The sequence below is a fragment of the Bidens hawaiensis genome, unplaced genomic scaffold, assembly GCF_021521415.1.
Source record: "Bidens hawaiensis isolate Kalapana, Puna unplaced genomic scaffold, B.hawaiensis_p1.1 tig00030532_1, whole genome shotgun sequence".
In the NCBI taxonomy this organism is placed as follows: domain Eukaryota; kingdom Viridiplantae; phylum Streptophyta; class Magnoliopsida; order Asterales; family Asteraceae; genus Bidens; species Bidens hawaiensis.
In genome coordinates, this window is record NW_027495095.1 from 142,777 (window position 1) to 162,405 (window position 19,629).

At 38.9% G+C, this 19,629-nt stretch overlaps 1 protein-coding gene and 1 pseudogene across 2 annotated transcripts; one reads left to right on the forward strand and one right to left on the reverse strand.

The window, feature by feature from the left end:
- The first annotated feature begins 1,037 nt into the window (after positions 1–1,037).
- Positions 1,038–2,918, forward strand: LOC143580605 (uncharacterized). The gene is made up of 2 exons (XM_077063580.1): positions 1,038–1,113; positions 2,091–2,918. The coding sequence occupies exon 2, from the start codon at positions 2,102–2,104 to the stop codon at positions 2,819–2,821; it is 720 nt and encodes a 239-aa protein (XP_076919695.1). The 5' UTR covers positions 1,038–1,113; positions 2,091–2,101; the 3' UTR covers positions 2,822–2,918.
- Positions 2,919–3,639: 721 nt separating this feature from the next.
- Positions 3,640–6,584, reverse strand: LOC143580606 (purine permease 1-like; annotated as a pseudogene). The gene is made up of 4 exons (XR_013143688.1): positions 6,328–6,584; positions 5,033–5,506; positions 3,972–4,235; positions 3,640–3,833 (listed from the first exon to the last, which is right to left on the reverse strand). The product of XR_013143688.1 is annotated as a purine permease 1-like (transcript).
- Positions 6,585–19,629: the final 13,045 nt, after the last annotated feature.

Below are 19,629 nucleotides of genomic sequence, written 5' to 3' on the forward strand. Positions count from 1 at the left end.
GCGAACTTGTTAACAACTTCGCTTAAACAAAAACATAAATAACATTACAGACTCGATTACAGACACTAGACTATGAACTACTGACATTTATGCACCAACACCCTATTTTACTTGTTTTCCACGTTTTGGGGACATATGCGTAAATATATATCTCACATATACTTATACTCAAAACTGCAACTTTGTCTTATGTGTTAACAACTTATACCTTACTTGTTTATATGCTTATTTGCTTTGTATGCTTCCGCATTCGGAGAGGTCCAACATAATCTCAGTCTAGTATGATCATACGCCAGTCGTTAGCCTTTGTGCTTCTCGACATCTCAGTTATACTTGTTATACTTGCTCATTTGGTTATTTTGTTATTCTCATATGACTTGTTGCAGCTACGTATTTTGTTATATATACTGTATGTACAACTAAACTGGTGTGTTGTTCACTCAACATGTGTTGTTGACAAAACTTTATTTTATACGCATATGCAGGTTGGTGAATACTTAGTGAAGAATTTAGCTAGAAGAATATTTTAAATCAAAAAATATAAAATTTGTATTGTTGTATGAATTATTGTTTGTATTTGATTTATTTGATAATTGAATTCAACTAATAGATATTGTCATTTAAATATTGTGCATGATAGTAACCTTGAGAGCTGTGACAATCAGTTCGCGCCCCGGCATTCCCGCCGTAGGTTGGGGTGTGACATCGGTGTATTGGGCGCTGCTTTGCTATGCATTATTCATGGTGCTGCCATAGAAAACACTTTATTTGAATATGGTGATTGCGCAAATACATTAGGTGCTTTTAACCCAACTCAAGCGAAAGAAACTTATTAAATGGTCCGTGCTAATCGCTTTTGGTCCCAAATCCTTAAGCTAATTTACTAAATTCAGATCTTAAATTTTCATAAACTCTGATTGATTCAATTAGTCAGGATTCAAGGCATATGGTGATAAATTGGGCTTTTGGGCCACTATGTTGGGCTGCAACTCCAACTTGAACAAGGGAGTCATGACTCATGATTCATCAATGCTTTTCACTTATTCACACTTATTATTGCAGTTTCCATCCATCAGACGAACAAAAGCTAGGGTTTTTGAGCACTCAGTCAAGGTAATCAATCTCTTGCTATTATTACGAAATTTTATGATTGTTTGTACAAATTTTGTCAATCTCTGTCTAAGTTTTTTTTTATTCATAGATTCGAAAATTTGTTGCGTGAGTTTGGTACTTTTACTCGTTAATCTTTTGGTTTATCGAAGTATTCGAACCGACAGAAAAAGAAATTTGTTATTAAATCAGACATCAGTTTAGGTTTGACTTTCTTTGAAGATGGACTTGATTTTTGATAATAAATAACCGCTATTGACACCACTGCCACCGTTAGACCATTTCACAACTTCTAAACGTTCACAGATCCTAATTTGATTCAATAACTACCAGGCAGATATTTTTACATAACCTGAATCAAGACCCCTTTTCTTATGGGTGTAACCGAGCTTGGCTTGTTTTAACTTACGAGAGCTCGAGCTCGACTTGTTTCCAGCTCTTTTTCTAAAGCTCGAGTCCAGCTCACTAGTCATTTTTATCAAGTTTGGCTTGGGCTCGCTAATAATTTATTAAATGATATACAATTTTAATTGTTTTTATAAATTTTGAGAATAACCTTAAACGACCCTAAACTCGGCTCGTTTTCGTGTTCTGTATCTTAAACGAGCCAAAGCTCTGCTCGAGCTCCTTTGTGAAATGTGAAATTAATACATAGAAGTCCAAAAGAGTTAGAACCTATATAAGGATTACGCTTTGGGGTTGATAACTAAATGAGTTTTATTTGAGGTTTGGGCTCGGCTTGTGCTCAATAAGGTTCAGCTCATTTCCGGCTTTTTATCTATCTGATCTTGTGTAGCTTGTGAGCGGCCCCGCACATTTATACTATGTGATTGACCCTATAAAAGAAAATCCTTGTAGGTATTAGGGTTTTTTGTACTTTTACTACTGTCGATACGCTTAACTACCTTGAGTAAGAATAGCCTATTATATTAACATGATCACCTTGATTAACCGGTTTCTTAATCTTTCTTGTTATCAAGGCTTCATCATTATGGTCATCACAGGAGAGCTATTATCAATTTCCCAATCTTCCATTTTGCTTCCCCAATTCCGTCCCCACATGTCACTCCAAGCCCAAACTCGTACCCTGTGCTACAAAGCTTGTACCACAGCCTCAACTAGTTGTACCCCTCCCTTATCATTAACACCCACATCGAATTTCTCACTATCAAGAAACCGGTTTTCAAGTATCATAAGAGGCTGCACAGTCCCTGAAAAAGTACCAACCAATCTCTCTGTTGATTTTGTAGAAGGAACCGATATTGAACCAGATAACACCAGTGGCAGCGGCGGTGAAGGAAACAGTTTTGGCGGCAGTGGCGGTGGATCTGGCGGAGGCGGTGAAGGATCATCAGACAACAGTGAAAGCGAGCCTAAAAAGACGGGGATGTCAATGTCTCAGAAGCTAACACTGGGCTATGCCGCCTTGGTCGGGCTGGGCGGTTTGATGGGTTATTTGAAAAGCGGGAGTCAGAAATCTTTGCTCTCTGGCGGCATATCAGCGGCATTGTTGTACTATGTGTACACACAGCTCCCTGTGAACCCTGTGTTTGCATCGTGTGTTGGGTTTGGTTTGTCGGCTGCTCTTTTGGGTGTGATGGGTTCACGGTTTAAGAATTCGGGTAAAGTATTCCCTGCTGGTGTTGTGTCAGTTGTGTCGCTTATTATGACGGGTGGGTATTTACATGGTATCATCCGCAGCTTTCATTGATGGTTGCCAAATGTGTAAGTTTATGGACTTGAAGAGTTTAGTATTGTTCTTGTAATCTTGACTTTGTTTGAGTTGAATAAATGGTTAAATACTGCTAGAGACGCTTTCTTGTGCTGACATGTGAAGCGGTTTTTGTTCGTTGTGTGGTTTTTGCTCAACATAGTTTTCTAATTACTCAATCACTGACCTTTGTGATCGGTTTTTGGTAAATTGTAAAACCGGGTATTTGAAAAACCTGATTTGTTCACATTTAATCAAACGTGGTACTTGTGCTACCGGCCTCTTAGCAAAAGGCCCTTTACTGATAAGAGATCTAACATGCATTATATGTGGTTTATTTCATTATCAATTTAATATTTTGAATTGGATGTATCACAACTGTTTTTAATAAATGCATAGTTTTAGATTCATCAATTTAATATTTATTGTGATATGGATATGAATGAGTGAGAAATGGATATGATTATTGATAACATTGAAATAAATATACAAAGTCACCGGATTTATGGATTCATTTCTCGTTTACACTTGTTTTTTATGTAAATTAATCTAACTATACATAGATTTACCTTTGACCTTTTGTTATATGCCCAAATCACCTTACCACCCTTATCAAATACCTTTGACCTTCTTTATATGCCCAAACCACCTTACTACCCCATCAAAGTGGGAATGGCCGTGTTATTGTTTCTTAGATGACGAATTTGGTCTTATATATTCTAAAACAGATAATCACCAAATTATTAAAAAAAGTTTATTATAATAATTTGTACAAAAATTGTTCTACAGTATAAAATACGATTAATAACTGAAATCAATCTTAAAATTTTATGTATTCTTGAAATTTTACACCTAACTTAATAATGATATTTCGACTTAAAATGACATACGCCATGAATATTAAATGAAAACTTATGTTTCGTAAGATTATACTGATGTGTAATTAGCTTGAGCAAGCTCCATTGATTGTTGAGAAGATTGTGTTGCATCTTTTAGCTTTTTTGTAACCTTGAGGGTCTCTCTGGAAGCCACCTCTTTATTCCTTTGGATAGAGGTACGGTGTGCCTACATCCCACCCTCCCCAGACCCTACTTATAGCTTTGCTGTCGGTGGGATTTTTACTGGGCATGATTGATTGATTGATTGATTGTATTCTCCATAGAAGTAAGAAGTAAATCCCCATAGCGACAAAACAAGCGAAACTCCTTTCTCGGATTGAAACTTTTCTTTATAGAAAACAACAGCTAGTACTTCTGTTACCGGGAGAAGAACGGCGATTATGATTCCTGATAGCAACGCTGATCCACAAAAGATCACTCCAATGGCTCCTAGGAAGAAGCATTGCCCAAAGACGGCATTGGCACACAATATTATATAATATTCGGTTTTCCCGAGTTTAAAGTTATCTGCTTCCCTACAAGGTGCACGATTAAAGTTGAATAAACACTTAATATCGACAGGAACAAGGACTTCTAATTAACATGGGTAACAATAGAGGATATATCTAGTAATAGATAAAGTTTGTTTGATAAAACTAAAGACAAAAACCGAAACTAAGCAATTATTATGAATCTTAATATCTTATCAAATTATTAATCGAGCTTGAAATGTCTCAATATACCGTTATGTGAGAAGTTCGTTTATCAGAGGAGCGACACTTGGTTACTATTGTATATGTGAAGTATTCCCTTTATTAAATGAAGAAACAAATACATACAAAATTTTTTGTTCATTTAATTAAACAAACGATCATGAACACAAGTCATGCTCATGTCGTTTTTTCTCTAATTAATTTTATTTATTTACGTTCATTCATTATATTCGTTTAGTTAATGAAATTCATTCATATAAGTTTGTTCTTCTATATCTGTAAATTAGAACCAAACTGGTCATGAAGTAACGTGAGAACAAAAATAAGTTCATTTTATTTGTTTATGCTCGTTTATATTCGTTCATTTATTTTAGCGCATATGTTTTCTATGTTACTTTAGATTGTTAAAGAATAGACAAACGAAAACAAAACGCTAGGTATCTATTTCTTAAAGGAAAATGAACAAGAAAATCCGTTGGTATTATTATTATTCATTACCAAAGAGTGTCTAACCTGGTGGTCAGTTACTTGGTATCAAAGTAATGGATAAGGTTATTAGTTACTCGGTATCAAAGTATTGGATAAGGTTATTGTCCGTTCGCTTAGTCAAATCTTTATACGCTGTAAATAATCGTACCTGGAAGTCATTGTTGACGATCATTCCGACAATACAAAACATAGTAGCAAACAAACTAATAACCAACTGAATCTCCAACACCAACGTATACGTAACCTCCTGTTTTGCCTTCATGTACATCAGTTCCACCAACGGCAACGAAAAACCATACAACACCGCGGCCGCCAACGTCATAACAAACCCCATGGCATACTCCTTCTTACTCTCTCCCTCCGGCCGGTCACTACTCGTATGCAACGCTAGCACCGATGCCCCAACCGTCAACAGCACCACCGCGTTAACCGAATAAGGTGTAAACTTTAGTTTCACTAGCACGTATGCGAAGAACGCTGTGAAAGCGAGCTGGGAAGCTATAATTAACGAGGAGGTGGAGACCGGGAGGCGGGCTAGGCCGTAAGAGTATAGATAGTTGACGACGCCAATTATGATTCCGACAAAAGCCGCCGTGAAGAATAACCTGTAAGATGGTAAAAGGCATGAGATCTTCACACTCGAGTTTTGCATATACAACTCATATAAGGCTATCTAACCTGAGTTGTGAGTTGTTGAAGACCTATACGCAATGTTTTAAAAACCGGTATTTTACTTGTACCAGATTGAGCTAATAAATGGTACAACTGGTTGAACTGGGTTATACCGGAAGGTTCAACCGGTTGAATATTTCACCTTATAATTTCAACTTCGTCAATCCAACAATAACCCAAAACTAAATGCTTACATAACAAAAAATAATTAAGTTAATCCATATTAAAAAAATACTGCAAAAACACTTAATTTTAAAAAATAGTCATAAAGTTTACACGTTTGAATGTTAATTGTTGGGTTAAAAGTAGTTTTGAAAAAATATGGGCCGCAAAAATCGAAAAATTCTCGGACATAAAACCGGTTTGCCGGTAAAAACCGGTATTTGAAACAAAAACCACCGATACGATGTTCAAGCAAACCGGTAGGAAATACCGGACTCAAAATACCGGCATACTATGTGAAATCCGGTTTAACCGGCCGGTTTGAACCGGGTTTTTAAAACACGACCTAGACGGCTCGTATATAGCTATACAAGTTGTATAGGCTGAAAAAGCTGTTTTCTTGTCCCATTTGTACACTTATTCGTCTTGTGTGACCGGTATAGCCTTATACAAATCGTATAGGCCTGTAAAGTCACGATGAGGTGATGTATGAAGATTATATCCCATGGTACAATATATAGAGATAAATCGGGCTCGTGGACCGATATAAATAAGAGTTAAATATATATTACTATATTATCCGATATATAACCTTGGACGCATGTATATGAAGTTTGTTGTGGTTGTATGGCGGTGGAAGTAGAGGAAAATAAGGATGGTGATGATGAGTGGAAAGCCGGCGGTTTGGAGGCATGACAACAGCCATACGCGGTTGCCGCCGTGGATGATCAACGGACCACCACCGGCTCCGATGGATAATAAAAGGCAGTTGAGGATTAGAAGGGTGTTTCTGATAGACATGTTAACTGTGGTGGTGGTGCTAGTTGTGGTTTATTTAAGGTTTTCCATGTTGTATAATTAGGGGACTGTGTTTTTAATTAGTTCTCATAATTGTGTGGATTGTGGAAGAAATGGAGGTGTGCACTACTTTACTACATATGCAGATTTTTTTTTAAATAGGAGAAAATTATGGGATATAAATGGTCAGTAGGAAAGATAATTAATTATTTTGGTTTGTTTTATATGTGTTGTCGGCTCTTGTTTGTTGACATGGAAGTTTCGTCAGTGTTATGTCATTTGAAATGGCGGAAAGAGTTTGAATATTTTAAGATCTACCAACTTAAGACGGTATTCATGCTACATCCCACATGAAGACCCAGGTATGTGAAAGGGAGTTTACCTAGCTTACACCTGGTTAACTGAGCGCATGTTACAATATCTTCAAAATCCACTTAATTAGACCCTGTAGAGGTTCGATGTAAGGTGATTTAACTTAAGCCTACAACCCACTAGCTAAATAAAAAGGCAATTCAGCATCTGAATCAAATATCTGATATTATTTGAAGACCATTTCTCGAGAAATATGGCATCATCTGTGTGTAATAGTAATAGATAGAGACCCCCCTTCGGTTCCACCTTAACCTCTTTATAAAGATCCACATACACTAGCTTTTCTATCGTCACATGTAATCCCTCTTTCTCAATGATAAAACGAAATGGAAATAGTGGATCTCCTAGCCTTGAACCATGGCGCCCCATCTTGAATTCGGAAGTGGGACTACCATTCACCATAACCGGAACTCTAGCTATAGATAAACACGACTTAATTCAGTCGAACCACTTACCATTGAACCCCCATAAAAACACCATAACTTGAGAAAGATAATCTCAGCTAAAAAAATAATACATATACGTCTTCTCGGATTAAATTTTGAAGAGGATTAACCTTTTATTTTATTTTCTTTTGAAAATATTCACCACCTCATTCATAAACCGTGATTTTTTTGACTCTAGATAAAAATCGATTATTCTTTTTTTTTTTAAATATATTAGTTTTGCACATGTGCTTTTACTGACACTTCAATTAAATTAATCCGTGTTGTTAATTTTGTTTATTCAACCACGTTAATACAAACCACACAATAAAGAATATCATGTTTTATAATTATAGATTTTAGTTTTAATTTGTCATGTTTTAGAAAATTGCATAGGTCTTGGAATTTCCTTTTCAATTTCTCTGTCATGATTTATTTTATAAAAAGTTGGTGGGTGCTTCCGTGTTTCTATTGTGGGCCAACATATGTCGGCTTTGGAGTACCGGGCCATCATGAAGTATCTGTTAATAATCTCTTTGTTTTCGGTAGATGAGCCGTTCCCGGTTTGCTGTAAGGTTTGTTTGGATTCTTTTGGTGAGCATGCGATTCACTGCAAAGAGTTGCCTGGGTTTAAGTACAGGCATGATTTGGTGAGGGATGTTCTATGCGATGTTCTTAAACGAGCCGAAATTTCGGCTAAAAAGGAAGCCCCTGTAAACTTTCTTACGGATCCTCAAGAAGGAAGATCTACATTACGACCGGCCGATATTCTTGTTTTTGGGTGGGTAGGGGGAAAACACGCTTGTGTCGACCTCACAGGAGTGTCCCCTCTTGTTGGGATTAGGGACAATGAGTTTGTAGCAGGCCAGGCAGCATTGAAGGCAACATCGGGCAAGGTTGCGAAACACGAGAGAGCTTGTTTGAAGAATCAACATGTGTTTATCCCCTTTGTCTTTGACACCTTTAGTTTCTTAGCTCTGGATGCCGTGGACCTTTTGAATAGGGTTCAGAAAGTTGTGCATAGTAACGTATCGGCCCATAAGAATCGAAACTTTGTTTTTAGTAGGATTGGGTTTGCTATCCAAAAGGGGGTTGCGGCGCAGCTTGTTGCCCGCTTACCTGCCACTTCATTGTAAATCGTTTGGATGTTTCTATGATATTATAAGTATTTTGATCAATGCATGTAATAAACGGATTAATACAATCCGTACAATACATGAGTTTTTTTTTAGAAATTCAGTTTTTCAATGTATATAACATTACATTTATTCGACTCGTATAATTAATTGGATTCTAGCCTAGTTAATTAAGAAATAAAATAGAATTAAAAAAGAGAGAGAAAACTATACTTGATGATTGCTAAGTGAAATGGAAGAAAATTAAAAAAAATTTCATTTCTGTTGTTTGGTTCACTAGAAATGAAAAGAAATGTACCGATTAACTACCGACCCAAATATGCACCAACATATCTTATTAGCGAAACACATATTGTATATTTGTATTTTAGTAAATCGATTAGTTAGTTGTACATCTCCAATGAACAGAAGATTTAGTTTCTTGTTTTGTGATGTATAATATAGAGGTAGGGTACTAAAAAGACCCAAATACTCGTAAAGGGCATCCGTGAGTGAAAGAGGACTCCCTCATAAGTCACCCGCAGGACATACATATCACCCGCATAACTTAAGTCAGAGGAAGAACGAGATAAGAATCCAGAGACTATTAGCAGAGTGACCCAGACGTCCTCAGAAGTCATTCGCAGGGTACTGTTCCTAACCGCAAATGAGGCTAGAGAGTGACGTCGGAGGGACAGCTGTAATTAACTAACTTTTTTCTAGAAGATTTACAAGGATATTTCATTGGGAAGCACGAGACGCAACAACCAATGATAGAAGGATAATTGGCGAAGTTGTTACAACCGTGCACATGACCAAAATAGCTCGTCCTATCATATGCGGACACGCGTCCAGGTTGTTATAACCATGCACATGGCTAAATTAGTTCGTCCTATCAGGTGCGTACATGTGTCCAGGTTGTTACGAAGAGCATCTTTTGGAAAGGGACAACTGGTCCAATTACATTCCCCTACCCTTCGGCTATAAATACCTTTTGTCATCTCAACAAGGTATTCATTCACTCCCCGGTATCTACTCCAAACACTTAAGTACCTTTCTATCTATCAGAACTGTACTTATTCTCACGCCGGAGGGTGGTTATGGGAAGACCCCCCTCTTTTCCTTCTCGTAACGAGCTCACGGTTGGCTGTTTTGCAGGTTTCGTCATTGGACTTGGGAGATTGGATTCATATCGTTGGATTGGTAATCTATTGACCCGTACCCTGTGGACTCATTGATCCGATCCCTTTGGGGATGAGATCCGTGTTTCTTCATTGGTGCCATTCGTGCTTGTGCTAGAATTGTGAAAGTTTTTGTTGTTCCGAACGATATGAGTTAATCTCTTCAAGGGCCGACGGAAACTCCTGTTGTAACCAGGCGATCTGCTGGTATCACGGAAACTGGAGGTCCGACTCCAGGCGATTTGGGTCGTGTAGGTACGGAGTCTCGCCAGATTCACTCAGAGCCAGATCTGGAAAACAGATCTAATGACTCTCTTACGGCGAGATCTCACCGTCGTAATCTCGGATATGGGGGGAATTCATTCCCCTGGTTGCAAGAACAACAAACAAGAACTCTAGATGAGTATGAGCGCATGATTCGTGAAGAATGAATTCGTGCCTGAACTCTAGTCTATGATGAAACTCCCACAAGATCCCCATCTCCTCCTTCAACCATGCGGAGGAGTCATACGCGGTACAGTCTTAGGACTGAAAGGTACTATGAGGAAGAAATGGGAGGATGAAGTTATGACAGAGGTCGCCCAACGGGGCGGGACTCTTCCTACAGAATTGAGTATTAAAGCTAGGATTCTAGAGGACGGAGAGATCCGACGTATCGCCGTGACGAAGTAAGTTACTTCAGCGGTAATAGTAGGGCCCATGGAAGGGAAGGAACTAGGTACCCGCGTGAGATAGTTCGTCATACGGAGTATCACAGTGACGCGGAAGAGGATTTCACGAAACCATATCGTCCAGCAGTGTTTGCCGAGAAGTCAAAGTTCATAGCACGCATTGCAACGGCTCCATTCCCATTAAACGCGAAAATCCCTACTACATTAGGAAAATACAACGGGATGTCAGACCCTGGTGATCACTTATTGAATTTTATGGCAGTAAGAGGAGTCAACGGTTGAACTCTTCCCTATTGGTGCCATATGTTCGCATTGACATTGATTGGGCGGCGCGTGAATGGTTCAAAAAATTACCTGATGGATAAATCAAGAGTTGGGATGACCTGGTGGCCAAATTCTCTCAACACTTTAGTAAACAAAAGAAACACACTCGTGATCCTTCTGAAATTCTAGACGTCGTTAGGCGTGATAATGAGTCTATTGAAGACTTCATCTCTCGGTTTAATGACGAAAGTCTGAACATTGGTGGGATTAGTGAAGACATGCTGGGTGGAGCCTTTCGCAAGAATGTGCGGAGTAATGGCCTGATCTGCACCTTAACTGGCAAAGATGATGTCTGCCGCAAAACTTTTTGCGAGAATCGAAGAGACCTTGGGGTCCGATAGCCCAAAACAGACACCAAAGGTAGAATTTCAAAATCCGCGGGAAAACAGGAAAGCCAAAGGATCAATATGGTCAAGACTTTAGCCTTCCACGGAAACATCGGAACAATATGATGTAAGAACACTGATAGGTAACGAGAGCAAAGCGAGTACTTTCACGCAGAACACCAATAGTTGGACTCCGCTGACGAAAACCCCTTCAGAAATTTCAACCACAGTCGATGGAAAATAGAGCATTCCTCAACCCCAAGAAACACTGTGTGTATCATGACGATATTGGTCACAACACAGATGACTGTGTTACGCTGAAAAATGAGATCGAAGCAGCTGTTAAATCTGGGAAGTTTGAACATTTGGTTAAAAGTGTAAGGCAAGGGAATAACAAACCATCCGCACAGGCCAATCCTGGTCGGCCTAAAAAACAAGTTAAAGATTTGAACGTTCACATGATTCAGGGCGGACGGGTTAGCGGGTACAAGAGACATCAGTTTGATGATGAAGAATGGAAAAATGAACCTGTACTTTTCCCGCGGGTCAAGGGGGTCCGTGCAATAAAAGCCCGCTGATAATCACCGCTCTGATTGGTCATTACCGTTCACAATATGTTTTCTTCGATACTGGAAGCACGTCCGATATAATGTATGAACAATGTTTTGAGCAATTAGATGAGGAAGACAATGCGAGGTTAAAACCCATTCATGCACCAGTTTCTAGTTTTGGTTATGAAGTTATGCACCCGCGAGGGGTGATTTCTTTCCAGTTACACTCAGTGATGGAGTTCACTCCAGAACTGAGGAAGTCAAATTTCTGGTTCTGCCAGCCAAGTCGAAGCATGCCATAATCCTCGGGAGAGAAGCAATTGGAGATTTCAATGTGTTGGTGCATAATGTCAGTAGTTCAGTATCTTGTGTTTTGTCTGTGTCTGTAATTGTTTAGTTTGTTTGTTACGTGTCGAATACTATTGATTATGTAAGTTCGCTGATATGTATAAGCGAACTTGGGGACCAAGTGAAGTTATGACAACTTCGCCTAGCATGTTAGGAGAAGTTGTCGAGGTATATATAAACCTCAACTTCGGGTTTTAGAAAGAGAGTTTTTTTCAGAACGTGTTTTTGGTGATCTTGTGCATCACGTATTGGCAATAGAAATACATCAAGTTCTCAAGTATTATCTCGTGTGTTTACATACTCATTTAACGTATTGCTTATCTTACACTCGTATCGTATTACGTGGGGATTCCACACCCTCGTGTTACGAGATACTTCTGTGTAGATCCGGCTGGGAACCTACAATTGGTATCAGAGCATTTGCTCGTGATTGTGTGGTTCGGGATTATCACACGGGTGTTAAGATCGTTCCATTTGACCATTCCGGAACGATTTTACGTTGAAATACCTCGTTTTTGTCTTTTGCCTCATCATATATACCCTAAAAACACCCTCGCGTCCATCGCAATCAACCTAACAAATCCTGCAAAACCTCATTGTTCGTCAAGCGAAGTTGCCGCCAAAAAACGTAGGGTTTAAGCGAAGATATAGGTTTGGCGAAGTTGATTTGCTGCGAAGTTAAGTAGCAGACTAGCGAAGTTGTTCAGCGAACTTAAGTTTCAAGCGAAGTTATATTAACTTTGCTATTTGCTCATTGTTCACAGAAGGTTATTTAAAAAAAAAAGGTTTGAGTCTTGTTTCTTTCAACTATGACTTCAATAAACATCACAGAACTGGTAAAGATGGAGGTTGAAGCCGGTTCAGCAACTAAAGCTCCAAAACTGCTTAAGGGTACCGATTTCGTTGCATGGAAAGATCGGTTTGAACAGTATGTGAAGTATCAAGATGCTAAGATGTGGGTTTGCATTCAAGACGGGTACATTCCACCAACATTCATGTTTGAAGGTCGTGAACAGATTAAGAAGTACAGTAAGATGGAAGAGGACGAAAAGAAAATGTATGAGGTAGAGAGTAAAGCTCATGCAGCTATAACAATGGCTCTTCCACAAGAGATTCTTCATGCCTTCAAGAAATACAAAACTGCCAGAGAGCTATGGGAAGCACTAGAAAATAGATATGAAGGTAATGTGGGGATACGTCCTTCCAAGACAAAGCTTCTAAAAATCCAATTATCTGTATTCAAGTATTTGAAAAATGAATCACTTGATGATATCATCACACGATATTATCATTTGATGACCGAACTAAATAATTACTCCATTGAATACAAGGAAGAAGAGGTAGTAGAGAAACTTCTTGATGCTCTCCCACCAAAATGGGAAATGTACACTGTACTGATGAGAGAAGATGAAGATTTTGACAAGATTGATTTGGAAACAGTGGTCAATAAGTTACGAAATTTTGAACTTAACATGGTTCGAAAGGAGACACCAATTGATCAGGTTCAGGATCCGGGAATGTATGGTGCAAAAGTCACTCCAAGCTCAAGTTCAAAATTAGAATCCACTGCCTACTACTCTAAGGGGGAATCAAACTCCACTCCAGATGGTCATGTGATTCTCAATATGGATGGTGACGTATGTTTAGTAGCAGGAGGGAGTAATTCCTCTAAGCCTCAAACTACAACTGGAAATTTCTCATAAAATGCTCCAAGCAATAACTACTCAACAAATGCCTATGAGTGTGAAATCTGCTGAACAACAGTTTGCCCTCTATGCATCTTTCATTGCATCTTATGAGAACTATATCAAAGGTAAAATAGTAGACCCTGAAACTTTGGATGAAGACTATGATCAGATCGATGCTGATGATTTGGAAGAGATGGATCTGCAGTGGCAGATGGCTATGATAGTAAGAAGTGTAAAGAGATTCATGAAGAAAACGGGTAGAAAGTTCATTGGAGAAAGACCAGGGTTTGATAAATCAAAGGTTCGATGTTACAACTGTCAACAAAATGGACACTTTGCTAAGGAATGTACAAATGAGAGAGTCGAACGAAGTCAGAACAGGCCTGCTCAACAGAATGGGGGTGGTAGTGAAAATAGGGCTATGGTATCTCGAAAAAATGGTGGATACAACTGGAATATACAAGTTGAGGAAGTGTTCGAACAGGCTAATTTGGTAAACATCGAAACTGGAGGAAGTGAGAGAGAGACGGGAGAAGATCAGGCATACATGGCAGAAGTGAACGATCAGCTCTCTGAGGTAAGTTCTGAACTTCATTGTGAACAATGTGAGAATCTGTCTGAACAATTAAAAACATTAACTGATCAGTTTGTTAGTTTGGATACTCAATTTAAAAACCTGAAAGAAGAACATCACTACTCTAAAACTAAAGAAAATAGTTACTCGGTAAAAATAAAAGCTAGTGAAAAGGATATCAGAAGTCTTAAAGCCAGTCTAGCTGAAAAAATACAAGTAATTGATCTTAGTTATGAAGTGTTAGAAGAAAAGACCAAACTAATTGCTGAAAAAGATAAACAGATAGCTGATTACCAGGTAAAAGTGGTGGAACTAAATAGAAAAATAGAAAAATTGAAAAATTTAGAAATTCTTCAGCAATTCTAGATCACATCATAAGTGTTCAACGTTCCCCGGTTAACAAAGGGGGAATTGGATTTTCTGAAGTTCCACCACCGTACAACAATAACTATACTTATGATCCTAGTGATCAACAATCAGTGATTGTTGAGATTAGTCAGATAGTTCCAATCAAAGTATCTACTAAAGAAACTGAAGTTAATAAGAGCGAAACGAGTAAGTCAAGTTCTAATGTTGCGATTTCTGTCCCTAGCTCTGTCTCATCAAATTCGGACAAATCATCCGAATTGGTTGAGATAAAAGAAGAGGTTGTGTTACTAAAACGTGGGGAGGAATATAAGCCTGATGAAAAGAAATCTTCCCTAAATCCGTTCGTCCCACCATATGTTAGACAAACGGGTAGTAACGCAACCTCGACATCTGCAACAACTGTTGAGATGAAAGTTCAAAACAGAAGTTGCTTCAGATGCAATAAAGTAGGACACCTTGTAGCTGATTGTCCTCTAAAACAGAGAAAATTTAGAGGTATCAGGCATCCGAAAACTGAGAATAAAACGAATACTAATTATGATGCTGGTAAGAATGTGAACACACCAAATTTCGGTCATTGGACTAATCCAAGATTTCAAAGAAATCAGTCTCGTTGTTTCCCAGTAAACTACCAAACCAACAATTATAATTCAGTTAATTCACGAAGGTTTGGAGGGCCTCATAGCCAATCCTCTAGAAGGTTTCCGTTCAGAACTTACAGAAACCATCCTCAAACTGACTTTGGGCAACCAAGGTACTGGATGCCGGACAACAGATTTAATCGACCCAAGACCAGTAGGTCATGGGTCTCCAGATTTTAATCTATTTCTTTAATTGTGCAGGAACAGTCAAACAGGGCTGTAAACAATATGTGGGTTGTTGACAGTGGCTGTTCCCGGCACATGACTGGTAACAAGAAATTATTACGTGACTGGAAATCTGTTCAAGCAGGAAGGGTTAGTTTCGCTGGAGAAAGTGGAGGAAGAATCAATGGTATTGGAACTGTGACAAATGGAAGAATAAAGTTAGAGAAGGTGAATTTTGTGGAAGAGTTGAAGCATAACTTGTTGAGTGTATCTCAGATTTGTGACAAAGAATACACTGTGCATTTTACTAGAAATGAGGCAATCATTCTTTATCCTGGTTTCAAGATACCAGAGGCCTGGGTTGTGAGAAAGCTCCAAGAGAAAAGAACACGTATGTAATGGATGTGAGGTCAACTGAGATGACAACAGAAGAGTCATGTCTTCTGTCAAAGGCAACTGAGTCTGAGTCAGAGTTGTGGCATCGAAGAATGGGACATATACATCTTCGCAAAATGAATTACATTGTCAAGAATGGGCTGGTACTTGGGGTTCCCTTGAAGAATTTTAACTTGAAGATCAATGCTTGTCGTGCAAGAAAGGAAAGCAACACAAAAAGCCTCATCACTCCAAGAAGGTTAACTCAGATGTCAGCACCCTAGACCTACTTCACATGGATCTCTTTGGTCCTCTGAATGTAAAGAGTCTAGGAGGAACGTCATACTGCCTGGTTGTAACCGATGATTACTCTCGATACTCTTGGGTATATTTTCTGAAGACAAAGGATGAGACAGTTCAGTTGGTAATTAACTTGATTACCAAGGTGGAAAATATTATTGGGAGGAAGGTTAAGTACATCAGGAGTGATAATGGGACAGAATTTAAGAACTATCAAATGGAGATGTTTTGTCTACAGAAAGGGATAGAGCATCAGTACTGTGCCCCATATACTCCACAACAAAATGGAGTAGCTGAAAGGAAGAATAGAACTCTAATCGAAGGCGCCAGGACCATGTTGGCAGATGCTAAACTTCCCGTGGTGTTCTGGGTTGAGGTTGTGGCTACAGCTTGTTACATCCTTAATCGTGTTTTAACTGTTAAAAGATTAAATAAAACCTGTTATGAACTTATGCATGGTAGAAAGCCAAACTTGAAAGGTCTTGAACCTTTTGGGTCCCCATGTTACTTTAAATTTGGTGAGAAAGCTGACGAAGGTATTTTAGTTGGCTATGTTGTTGGGACACCCAACAGAAGAATCTTTAATCTATCGAACAGCAAGGTTGAGGTGATATGTAACACTGACATTACTAGTTACAAATCATCAAGGCCTAGCATGGGACCGGCAGAGGCTTTCGACTATGATAAGCTATTCAAATATTTTAATGTGCCTTACTTGGATTTTGCAGACACTGATGAGAAAATGGCCTCACAAATACTGTATGAAAAGGAGGAGACCATTATGCAACGTCCACTTTATGATGATAATCAACCAACTTCGTCAAATGCAGTCGAGACTCCTGCTGTCTCGAAGGAAGATGAATTCTATAATCCATTTCACACTCAACCTCAGTCTCACACTGATGAACTTGCCACAAATCTTGAGAATAATCTGGAAGTCAGTCCGGTCAGTCCACCAAAATTCACAAGAATCATCCTTTGGAAAATGTGATTGGTAATCCTTCTGATGGTGTACGTACTAGAAGAAGTTTGGTTGAACACACATGTGTTTATGCAAGCTTTAAAGATACGGGTATTATAAATGAATGCTTGTACACCTGCTTCATCAGCCAGATTGAACCAAAGAATTATCAAATGGCACTGAAGGATAGCTCGTGGGTTGAAGCCATGCAGGAAGAACTGGCACAGTTTGAGAAGATGGAAGTATGGCAATTAGTTAAAAAGCCGCAAGAAGTGAACGCTATCGGTACAAAATGGGGTTTTAAATGTAAGAGAGATGAGAAGGGAATAATCATACACAACAAGGCAAGATTGGTAGTGAAAGGGTTTAATCAGCAGGAAGGGGTCGGTTACAATGAAGTGTTTGCTCCTGTAGCGAGATTGGAGGCAATACGACTGTTTTTGGCGTATGCTACACACAAAGAGATGAAAGTGTTCCAGTTAGATGTGAAAATCGCATTTCTTTATGGTAAAGTCGATGAGGTGGTATATGTTGAACAACCCCCGGGTTTCCCTGAACCAGATTTTCCTGATCATGTGTACAAACTGAGTAAAGCATTATATGGGTTACATTAGGCTCCTCGTGCCTGGCACGCAACATTGTCAGACTACTTGCTAGAAAATGGGTTTGAAAGAGGAAAGATTGATAGTACGCTGTTTTTCAGGAGAAAAGGGGGAGAGTTTCTTCTCGTTCAGGTTTATGTGGACGACATCATTTTTGCTGCATCAAAAGTCACTATGTGTCAGGAATTTGAAGCGGTCATGAAGAAGAGGTTTGAGATGAGCGCCATGGGCGAATTAACTTTCTTTTTGGGATTGCAGGTAGATCAGAAGAAAGATGGCATGTTTATTCATCAAACGAAATATGTCCATGATGTGCTCAAACGCTTCAAGATGGATGATTGTACCCATTTGACACTCCAATCTGCGTCAACCACAAACTGGGTGCTGATTCCGACAGTGATGAAGATGTGGATCCCACTCAATATCGAGCAATCATAGGTTCCTTAATGTATCTAACCGCATCTAGACCTGACATTATGTTTGCATTTTGTCTTTGTGCTTGTTTTCAGGCTAACCCGAAGGAATCCCACAAGAAGGGATTGAAGAGAATCTTACGGTATCTCAAAGGCAACCCTAAGTTGGGATTGTGGTACACGAAAGGGGGAGAACTGGATTTGGTAGCTTACACCGATACTGACTATGGAGGTTGCAATCAGAATAGGAAGTCAACAACTGGTGGATGTCAGTTTCTCAGAGGAAGATTGGTGTCGTGGCAGTGCAAGAAGCAGACCTCTGTAGCCATTTCCACCTGCGAAGCAGAGTACATGGCAGCATCAAACTGCTGTTCCCAGGTTTTATGGATACAACTGGTGGATGTCAGTTTCTCGGAGGAAGATTGGTGTCGTGGCAGTGCAAGAAGCAGGCCTCAGTAGCCATTTCCACCTGCGAAGCATAGTACATGGCAGCATCAAACTGCTGTTCCCAGGTTTTATGGATACAACAGCGATTGCGCGATTATGGTCTGAATTTCACTCAAACTCTTATTTGCATTGATAACACTGCTGCAATCTCAGTAACTAACAATCCCGTTAAACACAGCAAAACTAACATATTGACATTCGTCATCATTTTATACGGGATTGTGCTGAGAAGAAATTAATAGTGCTTGAAAAGGTTGATTCTTTGGATAATTTTGCCGATCTTTTTACTAAAGCGTTTGACCGATCCCATTTTCAAAATCTTGTTGAGCTTAATGGGATGATCAATCCCGAGTAACCTTGTTTTCTGTAAAAAAAAAAAAAACCATCACTATCGCTTAAAATTATGCCGGTTGCTTAAGTTTGAAGGACATATCTTCGGATATGTTTGGTCCTTACTTCTACTTGTAGACTATGAGGATAGCCATTAACCAGATGACTGAAAGTGACCGGGGCGGTTATGATGGGTTTTTTATTCTTTCGCTGAAAAATAGTCGTTCATACTTAGTTAGAAGGACACATACTCGTATGTGGTCGGTCCAGCTGATCCATTGGATCTTCCGGATAGCCGTTTACCTGAAGACTTTGACTTGATCGGGGCAATAGGATTTAAATTTTTTTCTGGGAGATGATATAATTTTTCAAGTCTATAACTTCGTAAGAAGTTTCAATACAATGTTTAAAAGAAAATTGATCCAACTTTGGAAAGTGATAGAAAAACTGTTTTTGTGTGCTTAACTGGTGAAGTTATTAGGCCTAAAAGACTCTAGAACAGTCATTGTATGTTATGGTAGCTTTCTATGGTACGTAAAAGTAGAAGTGATACAAACTAAATCTTCTCGATTTAATGTGGAGAATCATTCTGAGCTGAGCATGTCTCCATATACATCTTTCCGAATGATAGGCAGAAAAGTGATTACCCAGTCATACACGAGCCCGTGAGTGTTCTGATTCCCGCGGAGATAGTACTACGTACATGCAGTGATCCAGATCTGGGACTTGCAGTTGAATTCAATTATGAAGTTGTATAAAGGTGTTTATTTTTTTTTATAAAAAAAAACTATGGTTATTATTGTTAAGCCTTCTGTAGCTTATTTTATTACACATATCTAGAAAGAGCGGTCAACATATGAGATATAACTAGAAGAAGAATCCGAAGATCGATGTGTGCTTACTGATTAATCAGACACT

Excerpts from the sequence above, each read along its gene's own strand:
- LOC143580605 (XM_077063580.1), top strand. The coding sequence starts at position 2,102 with ATGGTCATCACAGGAGAGCTATTATCAATTTCCCAATCTTCCATTTTG.